The 15,210-nt window shown below is 47.1% G+C and overlaps 1 protein-coding gene across 11 annotated transcripts in view; it reads right to left on the bottom strand.

Moving 5' to 3' along the window:
* Window positions 1–12,394, bottom strand: part of AAK1 (AP2 associated kinase 1) — a 90,964-nt gene extending 78,570 nt beyond the window's left edge. For 5 of the 11 annotated variants that reach the window (XM_032229979.1, XM_032229978.1, XM_032229980.1 and 2 more), the window contains exons 1-2: window positions 12,370–12,392; window positions 10,904–11,334 (exon numbers count right to left, since the gene is read on the bottom strand). In XM_032229979.1, coding sequence (XP_032085870.1) covers window positions 10,904–11,072 — 169 coding nt within the window. In that variant the 5' untranslated portion in view covers window positions 11,073–11,334; window positions 12,370–12,392. Of the gene's footprint in view, window positions 1–10,903; window positions 11,335–11,970; window positions 12,274–12,369 lie in introns of those variants that run through there. The other 6 variants (XM_032229976.1, XM_032229975.1, XM_032229981.1 and 3 more) reach the window with 4 other exon arrangements.
* Between the last annotated feature and the right edge of the window lie 2,816 nt (window positions 12,395–15,210).

Here is a 15,210-nt window from a genome sequence, read left to right as displayed (position 1 = left end):
TTCACGTTTTCAATCGAAGAAACCCAAGAAAGTTGTATTGCCTTTTTGAAAAAGCACCTTTGGGGTGCCCAAACAGATCATAATGTCCATAATTGGCAATTAGCTTTGCAAGGCCACATAGAGCACAGAGTCAAAACAGAGCTTCAGAATTTAAACCGACCAGAATGAACAAAGTTGCTTCCTGCAAAGGCTCATGTGCCTTTGCTCCTTTATGTCCTATGGGAGGGGCCAATCACCTCCAAGCCTTACTCCCAAGTCGTTCCTTTTGTCTTAACTGTTCTTGCCTTCTGGCAGCTCAGCGCATGCGCGCACTGGGAACAGGCTCCCCCTGTTCCTCTGCCTCGCTGATGTCCGACTCTGGAGGCTCCGGAAGCAGCACATAACTCCCAGATGGCTCTGGTCCCCTCTCTGCCTCTGATGCAGAGCCCTCGTCCAAGCCTTCCCCAGCCTCCAGGACTGGCTCAGTATAATATCTATGCCTCCTTCACAGCATGTGAACACAGTCATTGCATATTCCAGGAAGAAGCAAGCTTTTTGCAGGGTGGTTTAATCCATTGTTGGGACTCCAAGATTTTACAGCTAAGAACGGTATTTTTTCAAAGAAACATGCTGGCTGGGGAATTCTGGAAATTGAAGTCCACAAGTTTTAAAGTTGCCAAGGTTGGACATCCCTGGTTGGTGTTTGTACACTCAGCTAATTTGCCTTTCATTAAAACTAAACTCTGAAATGATAGCTTAGCATAACGGACAAAGCCAGTTATTCAAAATGAAGGGATCAGGAGTTTAAGTTGGTCTCCCTGCCAGGCAAACTTTGAGGACCGATAGCAGTTGTGTTCTTTCCCTAACCAGGACTGAAAGCTATTGTCAGGCCTGCAGCCATCTTTTCTTTTGGGTCTTTGGCCTGCCACATTTTCTGTTATTCTGCTCTGCCTTTTCTATTATGGGAAAATGGGAGGGGGGATTGTACAGAGTTAGATGATATGTAGCCATAACAAAATTCTTTCTAGAAAGCCAAGGTCTCTTCCAACTCTCATATTCTCTAAAAACAACAACAACCCTAAATTCAATGATGCTTAAATTTAGACACTATAAATTTGACTCAGGGGCTTTTGGGTTCTTCTCCCACAAGGCTTTGAACTAACCACTAGGATGGACTTCATGAGACGTTCCCCCAGCTGTAGATGAAAGGGAATCTTTCATGAGCAGCCTCTTTCAATGACAGCAAGTCCATCCATGGACTCTCAAAATGAAGTCCATGGAACAGTAGCCCCATTCAGAACCAGAGCTAAATCTGGACTTGGAGAAAAGGCCTGTGAAACTGGAAGAGCTGCAGCAGGGCAGTAGCTGGCAGATTTCCCAAAGCTTTCCCAGGGCAAGGGCCGATTAATAGCTCGGACGGAAGATCATCAAGAAATCACAGGGCTGCATCAACACACCCAGGAAGGGGACAGCCACAAACAGCTCCCGGATTGCCTACTAGAAACCTCTGTGGATGTGCCCAGGTAGTCATGACTCAGCAGAATGTGTATAATGTCATATCATATATGTGGGCATGTGCATAATTTTGCATTTATTTATTTTGTCACCTTGGTGTAGCGTATATTGGAGGCGGTGGCCCTTTGAGCGCTGTGTGCAACAAAATTTCATTTTAATGCATGCCTATTAGGGTACATTCAAAGGGACCATAAAACAAAAAGTTGTTATTAGTTCTAAGAGGACGACAAGGGCTACAAGGCAAGATTGCAGCTGCAACCGCCTCTTCCAGAAAATGGAGGATCACTGGGCACACAACCATTTTGCAGCCACAGTTGTTAAATGATAAGTTAGTCACACGCTCATTCCATGAATTAGTTTACTTTAGTTTACTTTATTGTCACTGCACATTGTACAACAAAATTAAATGCCATCTTCAGTGTACATTATAACTATAAAGATAAAAACACAAATACGGATCCTTCACCTGCTTTACATGGAATCTGGCTTCTCCCTGGACTTCCATATGACCTCTTGTGACACTGCAACATATCATAAATATGAGGCAATTGCCAAGGGTCAGAATTTTGAACACGTGAGCATGGGAATGCTACAATGGTCGTAAGTGTGAAAAACAGTCATAAGTCACTTTTTTCAGTGCCGTTGTAACTTCGAACTGTCAGTAAACGAACCATTGTACATCAAGGACTACCTCTAAAATAAATCAAGGGTGTCCAACTTTGGCCACTAAGACTTATGGACTTCAACTCCCAGAATTCCTCAGCCAGCAAATCAACCTTGGCCCCTTTGAGATGTATGGACTTCAACTCCCAGAATTCCTCAGCCAGCAAATCAACCTTGGCCTCTTTGAGACGTATGGATTTCAACTCCCAGAATTCCTCAGCCAGCAAATCAACCTTGGCCACTTTAAGACTTGTGCACTTCAACTCCCAGAATTCCTCAGCCAACAAATCAACCTTGGCCCCTTTGAGACTTATGGACTTCAACTCCCAGAATTCCTCAGCCAGCAAATCAACCTTGGCCACTTTGACACTGGTGGACTTCAACTCCCAGAATTCCTCAGCCAACAAATCAACCTTGGCCCCTTTGAGACTTACGGACTTCAACTGCCAGAGTTCCTCAGCCAGCAAATCAACCTTGGCCACTTTAAGACTTATGGACTTCAACTGGCAGAATTCCTCAGCCAGCAAAGCCACAAGTCCACAAGTCTTAAAGTGGCCAAAGTTGGACTCCCAGGCCATAAACGCTAGAGAAGGAGGAGGAGGAGGAGGAGGAGGAGGAGGAGGAGGAGGAGGAGGAGGAGGAGGAGGAGGAAGAAGAAGAAGAAGAAGAAGAAGAAGAAGAAGAAGAAGAAGAAGAAGAAAGCCAGTGGTGCTGAGTTCAAAAACACACCTTGCACAGGGTGCTTTCCACATTTATTCCACTTGAATCCCCAAAACACTTCTCAAGGGCCGAACAGCCAAGCCAAACGCTCAAAATGCTCACTATTTACTCCAAGAAATCTGATCCTGTTTTGAACCAGGCAGCACGTAAACAACTTGTAGGCTTCCGTCATCCAAGAACACCTTCGAGCAGTTTATAAGACTGCATAATGAAGTCATTTCATATGGTCATTTCAACTGCAGGGTCCCCAATGGCTGCATAACAAGATAGAATAAGCCCAAAGAGACTTCGGGAGAAGAATAAAAACTTCCCAGCTGTCTCAGAATAAGCCAGAGTCTATTTGACTTGCAAGGCTTATTCGACCAGCAGGCTCTCGCATTGAGAGAAATGCCGGGATGCCACAGACAACACGGGGTTGTCATTCACACGAAGTTTACACAAGCTGCCACTCGGCTGAACAGGGAGCTTCGCAGGGAGACTGCCTGGGTGGACGGTCCCCTGTGGCTTATCCACATGTGAAGTCTAACCAGGAGGTACCCCAACCGCTGAATGCAGACCCCACTTAGGCTGCCTTGAGCTGTTGAAGGAAAGGCAGGACACCAATCTAGCAAATAAATACACAACTGACTTTTCTTGTTCAAAGTGCCACTTTAATAAGTGACTAAACTAAGATGATCAAACCCTCCCCACCGCCCAGATGATATGGTAATTAGGAAGATATTTGAATGTGCTGAAATGGACAGGAAGACCATGGAATTAAAAGAAAAGAAAAGAGTCGGACTACTATAAAATTTGGAGCAGACGGTACAAGTGGTTGGAGTAAAAGCTTTGAAAATTATTGATTATACTATGAATAAAAATGTATATATGTAAAATTTGATTATACACACCACATTACATTATATTATAATTATCACATTACCATTAGAATTGTTAAAATCTACAAGAAGGCAATAACTGAAGAGTAAACCACAAAAGCAGAATATACATGCTGATACGGAAAGCTGTAAAAAGTATATTATATTCTGTTGTTTGTGTTTTTATCTGTTTTGTATTTGTTTTTGTATTTTTTTTCCTTGTGCTTTTTTAAACTTGAAAATGTTTAATAAAAACTATTTTAACAAAAACAACTATGATGATCCAAGGCCTGGAGACCTTGAAGAACGGTTGCAAGAATTGGGAAGGGCCGGTCTAGAGAAAAGGAGGACTAAAGGGGGACAGGATAGCAGCATTGCAGTATTTGAGAGGCTGCCCGAAAGAAGAGGGGAGTCAAATTATTTTCCAAAGCACCAAAGGGCAGGACAGGAAACAATGGTTGGAAACTGATCAAAGGGAGAAGCAACCTGGAATTAAGGAGAGATTTCCTGAGGACAATAAACCAGTGGAACAGCTTGCCACCAGAGGCTTTAAAGAAGAGACTGGACAGTCTCTTGTTTCAAATTGTCTAGGGTTTCCTGCTTGAGCGGGGGCTGGACTAGAAGACCTCCAGGGTCCTATTCTGATTGATTGAATTGTTCACAGTCCTTTTTATAAGGCTGTGATCTATTGGGATGGTGACTGTCCCCCATGCCCACCCAGTCTGAGAGGGTTCACACAGCAGTCTTAGCGTGGTTAATGAAACAACCTAGTTTCTGAGGCCACGCCGTTCCAAAACAACTGACACACCTCATTGAACAACAAAAGCACCAGCTCAGCTTAACAGAAACCAATCTTAGCTCATTGCTAAATGCTAGTTTAACCGGCCTGGAGCTCTGCGCGTTACATGAACACAGCCAGCCATTCACAGATATGGCATCCACCAGGGGAGTTCGGAGAGCCCAGATGCGGCCAGCCCCAGGCCAAAAAGCCACCTTTTGCGCGACTACCCTCTGGGCCAACCTCCTTCTAGCCTTGGGGGGGTGGACCGTACAGTGACTCGCCAAACGGCATCGGTGGCAAAGCAGCAGCACAAAGTCCTACAGTTGTTCTCGGGCGAAGGAACAACAACAAACACAACCTTAACCAGTGGCTTCAAATCCAAAGCTCTCTCTTTTGCACATCTAACTTGCAAGGAAAAGCACAGGGGAAGTGTCAGAGCACGCCAGCGAGCAAGCGCACAGGAACATGACTCAGCTCCGAGAAGTGTGCAGTCATGAGGCAGCCAAGAGGTCTGGAAAGAGTTTCGCTCTTTTTTAATGCTGACAAGTCTCCCTTTTGATCATTTTCCCTAGAAAGCAAGAGGGGCAGGGCACAGCATGGGGGTGGGAGGGGGGGTCAGCTCCCCCCTGCTTTCTTTGAAGGACTCCTTCCCCGTCCAATCAAAGCAATCTTTCTGAACTGATTTTAATCCGATTCTTAAGAAGGCACTAAGCTCCACATCGGTCCAACTGGGTCTGCATTTGAGGGGAGGGGCTGTCTGCAGTGCAGAAGGGAATGGGACGAGGGGAACTGGGGGCCATTCCCCAAACTGGCTCTGCTTATTCCACCGCATAAGGGGACAGTTTAAAAGGAGAGGCACTGGGAATGTTGGGGACTGTCTTACTCTGGGGGCTCCACATTGGCAACTTCAAGACTGCTGGACTTCAACTCCCAGAATTCCTCAGCCAGAAAAGCAACCTTGGCCACTTTTAAGACTGGTGGACTTCAACTCTCAGAATTCCTCAACCAGCTTTGCTGGCTGAGGAACTCTAGGAGTTGAAGTCCACCAGTCTTAAAAGTTGCCAATGTAGTGATCCAATGTGGTCTTGCCCAACACGATTCTGTCCATCCAATCCCACTGTGAAGAGGTCACCTCCAAGAGATCCAGAGGTCCACAAGAGAAGAGGCTCTTCCAATAGCAGTCCCCACCCCCCACTCCAAATATGTCCACCTCTGTCTGTCTTTTTGATTAGGGAGATCCTGGAGCCTTATTCAAGGGTCCTTCTGACCACAGAAGATTGTTGGGTAACCCATTTTATTATGTGAAACTGGGGTCTCCACACTTGGCAACTATAAGACTTATGGATGTTTCCATCCTCAGAAGATAACCAAGATCCCTGGAAGATCTGAATACAGATCTGGCTTTCATCAGCAATGTGTCTTCTCTGGGAGCCACCCAGAGTTGTTTAAAAGGAGCAGCCATATAAACCTTTTAAATAAATAATAGAATAACAGAGCTGGAAGGGAGGTCTTCTAGTCCAACCCACTGCTGACGCAGGAGTCCAGTGATGGCAAACCTTTTCGGCACAGAGTGCCCAAACCGGAACGCTTGTGCATGTGCTTGCGCCGGGGCACTGGGAACCCAAAGACCAGCTGGCCGGTGTGCGCATGCCTGTTTTGGGGGAATTTTGGGGCCGTTTTGAGGCCCTTTTCAAGGCATTTTTCAGCCTAAAAACAACCTGGATAATGGCCTGAAAAACAGCCCCCAAATAGCCTGAAAAAGGCCCCAAAACAAGCCAAAAAACAGCCTGTTTCTTAAATCAGACGAGCAGCTGGCGACAGCACACATGCTCACAAAGAGGGCTCTGCATGCCACCTCTGGCATGCCATATGTTTGCCATCACGGCTCTAGACTAAACCATTGCAGAGAAATGGCTGTCCAGGCTCTTCTTAAAAGTACCCACAACTTCCATTCTACTTCTTCCATTTTGGGCTACAGAAATTCCAGATGTTCTCCAATGCCATTCGAAGCAGAAGGCGTTAAAGGGCTGAGTTGATCACTTGGATGATCAGATGTTGTAGTCTGGAACAGCTTCAAATGAAGCACTTCAACAGCCACAAAAGTCAGTGACCTTCTCAATGCCAGTAAGGAAATTCATTACCCTCAGACATTGCAAGCTTCTACCCTGGAAGTTTGGTGGGTAGTCTAGGAAGAGAAGGTTGGAAGTACAGCAACCTTTCCCTAGTGTTTTACCCTAGAGAAATCCTTGAAATAACCTTCAGGTTTCAAGGAAGGAGGGGGAGAGAGGGGGGAAGAGGGAGGAGGAAAAGAAAGAAAAGGAAGGAAGGAGAAAGGAGAGAAAGAAAAGAAAGAAAACAAAGGAAGGAAGGAGAGAGAGAGAAAGGAGAAGGAAGGAAGGAAGGAAGGAAGGAAGGAAGGAAGGAAGGAAGGAAGGAAGGAAGGAAGGAAGTCACTTCTACCAACCCAATTTAGAGGCAGGCTGGCATCTGGGTCAAGGCACATAAAATTCCTGCCACTGCCAGCACTAGTGTTCCAAAACTGATTTTCTTCCCTCGTGATCTTTCACAGAACCTCTACCAACCTCTTGTGGCATCTAGGAGGGGTCTTTGGCATAAATTAGTAACTCTGGGAATGCTGGTGTGTGTAAATGTTCTCTGAAATAAGGTTTCCAGAGAAGAAAACCAGCATACCAAGAAGCAGCTTAAGAAAGGACCTGTGACATCATCTTTTCCCCCTAAAGAATGACACAGAAGCAGAAAGAAGACTTTGGGGGGAAGGGGGGATTATGTGTCATCAAGTCAGTGATGATGCTTAGTGGCTAAGTTTTCTCCAGGATGGAACATCCCTGATCCCTCCCTAACCTGGCCTTTCAGGTCTTCCAATCGTGTCCTGATTGATCCCACTGTAACCAAGTCTATCCACCTTGTTCCCAGCCGTCATTCTCATCTTCCCTTTTCTTCCAACCTTTCCACACATTATGGATTTTTCAAAGAACCTGGGTCTTTTCATTGAAGTTAGATGCGAGCATGAATTTATATATGTAAAAGTGAAATACCAGTCATGCATCATCACGAAATCTCCAGAACTGTAAAGCCTACAAGCCGCCCTGAGTCTCTTTGAGAGTGGGCGGCATACAAATTAATTAAATAAATAAATACAAACTTGAAATTTGTCACGTATGTTCCTCTTAGCTTCTAGGTGCTTGCTAAGAAAGGATTTTTCAAAATGACCATCAGATCATTAGTATTTCTTATGTTATATTTAACACGCTCCGATGCTAAGGAGTTAAGACGTTCTACTACCCCTTCCCACCTGAAAAGAACTCTGCTCCAACTGCCACTTGGGCATGGGCATGGTCAGCGGGTGACTCATCCGGCCTGCTAGCTGGGAGTTTAGACAATGGGGCCAGACTGAGGGAGAGAAAGGGATAAGATAGGAGAGGTCAATCATAACTACTCAGCTTTAACTGTCAATTTATTAAGCCTGATCACAAAGCTTCGTAGCAAAGCAGAGGTATTCAGCTACTAGTGCTATATAAAATTCTCTTGCTGCTTAGAAATATTTGACTCACCCTTCAGCCAAAAGACGCCCTTCCAAAGGATTCTGTGTCACCTTAGAGAGCTAATGGCCTTCAGACCAACTCAAACAAGGTTTCTTGACGAGGTTGAAGAAGAAACTTCTGGTAGTTTACTATTTCAGGGCTAAATTATTCATAACCTCAGTGCAATATGCAAAGTGTTATGTTGAGCTACCACCATCCTTCGCTTAGAGCTGCTCAGGTTCACTCACAAAGGTCCAGAGTTAAGTTGGCTTTTAGGCCCAAACTCCTCGGCCCAACAGAACATCAATCTGTCTCACAAACATGGATGTCCTCCAGAGGAATTGGACTACCAGGATTAAGGAATCAAGATCACAGAAACATTACTACCATTTTATTGTGCCATGCCAAGATCACACTTGGAATGTTGCATCCAGTTTTGGTCTCCACGATATTAAAAAGATGTTGACACTCTGGAAAGAGTGCAGAGAAGGACAATGAAGGAGGCTGGAGGCAAAATCATATGAAGAACGGTTGAGATAACTACAGTAGGTGTGTCTGGAGAATTCTGGTTGACGTCCACAAGTCTTAAAGTTGTCAAGTTTGGGATCCCTGCTTTAGTCCCATCTACACTTCAAGCAATCATAATGTAGGTCTCAACATTCCCCAGGATTCGGAAGGAAGGGAGAACACTACAGTTTTTTCCCCAATCAAACTAAACTGTAGCTTAGAGAAACCAACCACATCGCCCTCATTCCAAGCTCACTCTATTGAGGTACAAGCAGGCACGTTTCCAGGTGGGGCAGGTGGAATGAAGGAGTGGAATGGAACGGAACGAACCCATTCTCTCCATGAGGGAATCTACTGGCAAGCAGCTCACAGGATCAGCAATTACTTAACCAGTAAGGTGGCTTTAACTTCCCTGCACGACCCTCACTCGTTCAAAGCTCCCCTGTCTAAACGAGATCGCCTCTGAATCAGCAGAATTTACCCCGCCCAGGATCGGCCAGGGACATTCGGCACTCAGCATTTTTGTCCGGCATTCATAAGGGTTGGAGCAAGTGGGAGAGACACAATGAGGTCTGGCTGCTTGCCCAATCCCTCTGGACTCTTGTCTCCTGTCTGCGGCAATCTATCCTGGCCGGCAGCATCTGGGAAACCTGGGAAACCAGAATCAGAACCTTCCCAGCTGGTTCTGTTCCAAAGCCCCAGAGTGGAAGATGCACCACTCGGCATCTCATATATGCTGGAGTGAATGGCCCTTGCAAGAGGATAAAGAATTGTCCATCCCTAAAGAAGCCAGGACCAGGATCTGCTAAGCCAAAAGTCCCTCTTTCTCTCTCTGGCCATTTGTGATGCATTGCATAAGCCTTCCCTCTTTTCTCTCCCTCGCCCCTCAAGTAACAAAGAAACCAGGAAGGTCAAAGATGCTCCTTCCCTACGGAATTTACTCCTCACACCAGTGGCTAAATTAATCTGATTTAATAAACCAACCGAGGACAAAAACAAAACCGAGCTTTTACAGGCAAAGCAACTGGAAAGTGTGTTTTAGCACAAATTTAAGCCAGGATTCTGGTTGTTGTTTTCTGCATAGCCTATGGCCAGAGTGCAATCTTTAGGGAGTCCTGGCCATGGTTTAAGAGAGAACCCCAGGCCACCTTATCCTTGTGACGCAGCAAACACACTGAAAACCAAGAGGAAATTCCACCTAGGCATCTCATTATCCCTTTATTTACAGCGAGCGGCACCAGAAGGGAGAAGAAACGGTGCGTTTGCATCAGCGAAGCCGCCAAGCACATTACGTAACACCATTAAGGAAGGGGGAAGGGTTGGTAAATGATTATGCGTGTGAAGAAAATGCGGAGGGGGGGTGCTGGCTGCATGTTCTCAGAGGGGCTGTTTCAGGGCTGCCTGTTTGGAAGCTCAAAGCTGGGTTGCCCCCTCTGTGCCAGAGAGTCTCCAAACCTGGCAACTTATGGACTTCAACTCCCAGGATTCTCAACTAGATGACCTGGCTGAGGAATCCTGGGAGTTGAAAGTCCAACAAATCTTGAAAGTTGCCTGGCTTGGCGAGACCCCTACTGCCTATGCCATTTATCCCTCTTAGCCGTCAGCACCAGGAGGTAGGTAGGTAGGTAGGTAGGTAGATGAAGAGAGAGAGAAAGAGAGAGAGAAGAGATAGATAAATACAGATAGATGAGAGAGAGAGAGGAGATATAGATAAATAAAAGATATACATAGATGAGAGAGAGAGAGAGGTAGGAGACAGATAAATCTAGATTGAAGAGAGAGAGAAGATAGATAAATAGATATATATAGATGATAGAAGTAGGAGATAGATAAATAGATATAGATAGATGAGAGAGAGAGATCGGAGATAAATAAAGATATACATAGATGAGAGAGAGAGATAGGAGATAGATAAATAGATATACATAGATGATAGAGACAGATAAATAGGAGATAGATAGATAGATAGATAGATAGATAGATAGATAGATAGAGACAGACAGACAGACAGACAGACAGATGGATAGATATGAGAGACAGAGGGGAGATAGATAGATAGATAGATACATACATAGATGATAAAGACAGGAGAAAAGACATAGATAGATTAGATAGATTAGATAGATAGATAGACAGACACACACACACACATTTTAATTAAAAAGGGTGATTTCCGCTCTCAGGAGCAGTGGCTTTCCTGCAACAAAATAAGACTGCAGGATTGTGGGAGATCAATGCCCAAATTAAATTTAAGCCTGTTTTCTCCCTAATTGGATTAGCTAAGCAGCTTGGGGGGGCAGGGGGAGGGGGGAAGAGAGGGAGACCCGGCCTGGGCTTACCTTCTGCCACGACCTCCTCCACCGTCACCTGCTGCCTCCCCACATTGAAGACACGGCCAACGTATCCGCTGCCAGGCCCTGTGCTGCTGCTGCCGCTGCCGCCTCCAAGGGTGCCTGAACCAGCGCCGGATCCTCCCTGCTCCCGGCGAGAGTCAAAAAACTTCTTCATGGTCCCCGAAGTGTCCTCCTTGCCCCCCCCCTTGGCTTCTTCTTCCTCTTCTTCAGCTAGGGGGGTGCCAGGCTTCCCTCCGCCACAGACACCCAGGGAGGGAGGAGGGCAAATGGGCAAGAATTCCTGCCAGGCCACGAAACAGACAGCTGGGGAGGGGGGAGGCAAGCTCTTCGGCTTCCCCCTCCTTAAAGGGCAGCCCAGGAGGGTGTAGCTCTCTGATTCCAGGAAGGCAGAGCCCGGCTGCAATTCGCACTCAGACCTGGGGGGGAGGAAAAAAGAGAGAGGTTATTTATATAGGTCAGAGCTCCAGGGTTCAATATTGGGAGGGGGTTCTTGCAAAGGATGGGAAGGGGCTCACAAGGGGCCCAAGGTGAGGAGCCCAGAGCTGGGGGAGAAGAAGAGAAGCAGGGAGAGTTGGACAGCAGAGGCCTCGGAGGCCTCGGGGTTGCCTTCTTAACACCCCCCCCCCCACAAAGAAGGAGGAAGAGGGGTCGGGAGACCCCCCCCTCCTCCCTTTCCGCCCCCTCCTCCCTTCAGAAGAGGCCGGGGCGTCTTATTAACAGCCACCCCCCAGAAAGGAGGAGGAAGAGGGCGCGGGGCTGCCTTCTTAAAAACACCCCTCAAAGGAGGAGGAGGGGTCGGGGAGACACCCCCCCTCCGACTCCCTTGCCCCCTCCTCCCTACAGCAGCGGCCGAGGACGCCCCGGGGCGCCTTCTTAAGCCTCGACCCACAGAAAGGAGGAGGAGGAGGAGGGGGGCGCGGGAAGACCCCCCCCCGTCTCCCCCTCCCCCCCACAGCAGCTGCCCCAGAGGCCGAGACCTTCCCCCTTTCTCCCCCTCCCCTCCCCTCCCGGCCTCCCGCGGGCGCAGCTACCTGGCCGGGCCACAGTGTTACCATCGCGGCTTCCGCTGCGGGCGCCGCGCCGGCCCTGCAGCATCGCTACACAGTAGCGGCGGCCGGAGGCGGAAGAGGAGGAGGAGGCGGCGGGCGAGGAGCGGCGGGGGCCGGCAGCGAGAAGACCATGCCGAGCAGCTGCCGCCGCTGCCCGTCTCGCCCTCCGCCCGCGGCCCGCTCCGGCCAGGAAATGGACTGTCACGGGGAGGGCCGCTTCCCCCGAGCGAGGAGGAGGAGGAGGGAAACCTCCGGCAGCCCTTCCTCTCCTGGCCCTCGCCGGGGCCCCCCACCCCCGCGCCGCCCTGAAAAGCCTAAGCGGGCAGGAGAGAGGGGAGGGGGAGGAGGAGCTTCGTGAAGGGGCTCCCTTTACTTTTCTGCCCCCCCTCCCGCTGCGTCCACCTTCTTTTCAAAACCTCACCAGCCGTTCTGCCGCTCTGCATTCTGGGAACAGTAGTTTCCCTCCGCGGTCGACTCGGAGACTACAAGTCCCAGGGAGAAGCGGGGGATGAGGCGCTTGGCGGGGCGGGGGGCTGTTGGACAGCGCGGCGGGAGGAGGGGAGATGTAGTCCGGCAGGGTCTTAGGTTGGATTTCAGGCGGGGAGGGAGGGGAGGCTGCGATAGCCCAGCCTTTTAATACACGGACTCTTGGTTCCCGCGATCGTGACGTTGGAGCCCCGCGCGGAGGGGGGGGGGGGGGCGAGGATTAAAAGGATGTCTGTCTAAATTATCCCTTTCCCAGCCGTTTAATGCGCACCATACGGACGGCTGATGCCAAAAGAGGCAGTTTCCTGCCAGCTTTTCCCAATCCGACTTCTGGTCCCGTCCAACTCCCAGAATTCCCCAGCCAGCATAACTTACTCTCTTGTAATCCCTTCCTCTGCAATCTCTCCACTTACATCAGAGGTCTTCAAACTTGGGAACTTTAAGACTTGTGAACTTCAACTCCCAGAATTCCAGCCAGCTAGAATGGAAGGATCTATCCCATCAGAGCATAAGAAGCTTCTGGGAAATGCCTTCAAAACGAAAAAACAAGAAAGTCCAGTTCCCTCCTTAAAAAAGCACCTTTGGGACAACCAGGACCTGGATGACGGAGAATCTCTACAGACTTTGTATGCACCGAAATTTCATTTTAATGCGTATCAATTAGTGTACATTCATAGTGACAATGAAGTTATTCTAAGTCTAAGAAGAAGCGCAATACCATCGTTCCCACCAGCAAAAGAGCCCACTGGTGGCATATAGGTGGTAACTAAAAAAGGCCACTAAGTCCCCGGTTTCTCCATTCTGCTAAGTCCTGCTAGGTCATATAAAGTTTACTTTATTGTCATTGCACCTCGTACAATGAAATTAAATGCCATCTTCAGTGTACATTATACATTAAAAAAATAAAACACACACACATCCTTCACATTCTACACAATTGTATTGAAAACCCCTGATATTATGCAATATTAATATTGCACTATACTGTAGAGTTCAATATAGTTGCTCTCTGGGGTAAAAGCTTGGCCTTGTTTTGGACTCATGGGACTTACAGGCCACTGTGGTCACCACCCAAATGACACCTGAGCCCCCACTAGGTTCTCACACTCCCATCACGCAAAGGTAGAGCAACTGTCGGTTTTCCCGTGGAGGATGACCGTGGGATCACTGCTGGGATTTGTGCTTGCACAACAACCCGACATTAACACAGCAGTATGAGGTGCTGAGGATGGAAGCTGGCTGATGATATTTTAGCCCAGTGTACTGTCCGTATCCATATTTTAATTTAGTTCGGGATTCTAATTGCATGGACCCAGCTAATTGCGTTTTACAAGTCGTTAACCAGTTGTGTTCATTCATTCATTGGGAGTTAAATGTTGCCTTTTGTATACAGCAATCTTGTGAAGTTGTGTATGAAGTTAGCACCCACCCCTTTCCTAGAAAAATGAAAATATCCTGGGAAATACTGAAAAGGTAGAATAGTATATTTCCCTGGATCAAAAATGGAGAAACATGTTTTTAAGCAGGAAACTGACTCACTCTTAATAGGCATAGCTGGCTGGAGAATTCTGGGAGTTGAAGTCCACAAGTCTTAAAGTTTCCAAGTTTGAAGACCGCTGATCTAAGTGGAGAGATTGCAGAGGAAGGGATTACAAGAGAATAAATTATGCTGGCTGGAGAATTCTGGGAAGTCCACAAGTCTTAAAGTTGCCACAGGCAGCTCTGTCCCAGGTCTTGGGATGGGTTCCTGTAATTTTTTATCCAATTAAGCAGCTCCTTCCTGAAATTGCTTCCATTATTGATTTTTCTTTTTCTTTTAATGTTTCAGGCCACCCAGAGTTTTGAAGTAGAACTCCTAAACTGAATGGATGAATGAGAGAATGAAAGGACCAATTACCTGCTGCCATCTAGTGTCCATATGAAGTTTTGCAGCTCAGTTCCAGCTGTCAAGCCAGAGGCTGCATCATGGTAAATGAAAAACTCAAGACAATGGCTTATTCCCTAAACTATGGTTACACCAGTGAAGACTTGGTAGGATATGCACGCTTAGCCTTCAGTAGGGTAATTTAGATTTTAAACAAAAATGTGCGGGAAGGCAAAAGGAGAAGAATAGTTTGTACAGATAGTCCATGATTAAAAGGAAAGAAGATACAGAATACTTTCAAACACGGAATCTATTTTGTCAATGGTTGGAAAAAAGAGGTGGAGATTAAGAATGGAATCAGTATTGTTAAGAGAATTAAATACACAGATAACACTATGTTTATTAAGCACCAAGAAATGTAACTAATAAAAAAATCAATAACAATTTTTAAAGGAGTTTTGCCCCATCTTACAACATTTCTTGCCCCCGTTAGTCAGTGAATCACTGGAGTTTTTATCTAGTTAACTGAATCTTGTCCCCCATTGACTTTGCTTGTGATCACATGACCTTGGGACACGGCATCTGTCATGTGGACACACACCAGTTGTCAAGTGTCTGAATTTTGATCACGTCACCCCAGGGTTGTTGGCGATGGTCATAAGTGTGAAAACTGGTCATAAGTCACTTTTTCAGTGGCATAAGTTCGAACCATTAATAAATGAATGGTTATGTTGGAAGAAACGTCCTTCTGGGTTTAAGTTTCAAGTGGGGAAACAGACACTGGAAACATGGAGGCTGCTTGGAAAGATGGCTTAATGGTGGGCAGGATCACGTGGCTTGAGCTCCTGAACAGAAAAGGGGGATCACAGGCTTCCAGATGTTGGGTGAAGAAG

This window comes from Thamnophis elegans, chromosome 13, assembly GCF_009769535.1.
Source record: "Thamnophis elegans isolate rThaEle1 chromosome 13, rThaEle1.pri, whole genome shotgun sequence".
NCBI classification, from domain to species: Eukaryota; Metazoa; Chordata; class Lepidosauria; order Squamata; family Colubridae; genus Thamnophis; species Thamnophis elegans.
This window is presented reverse-complemented; position numbering and strand designations above follow the sequence as displayed.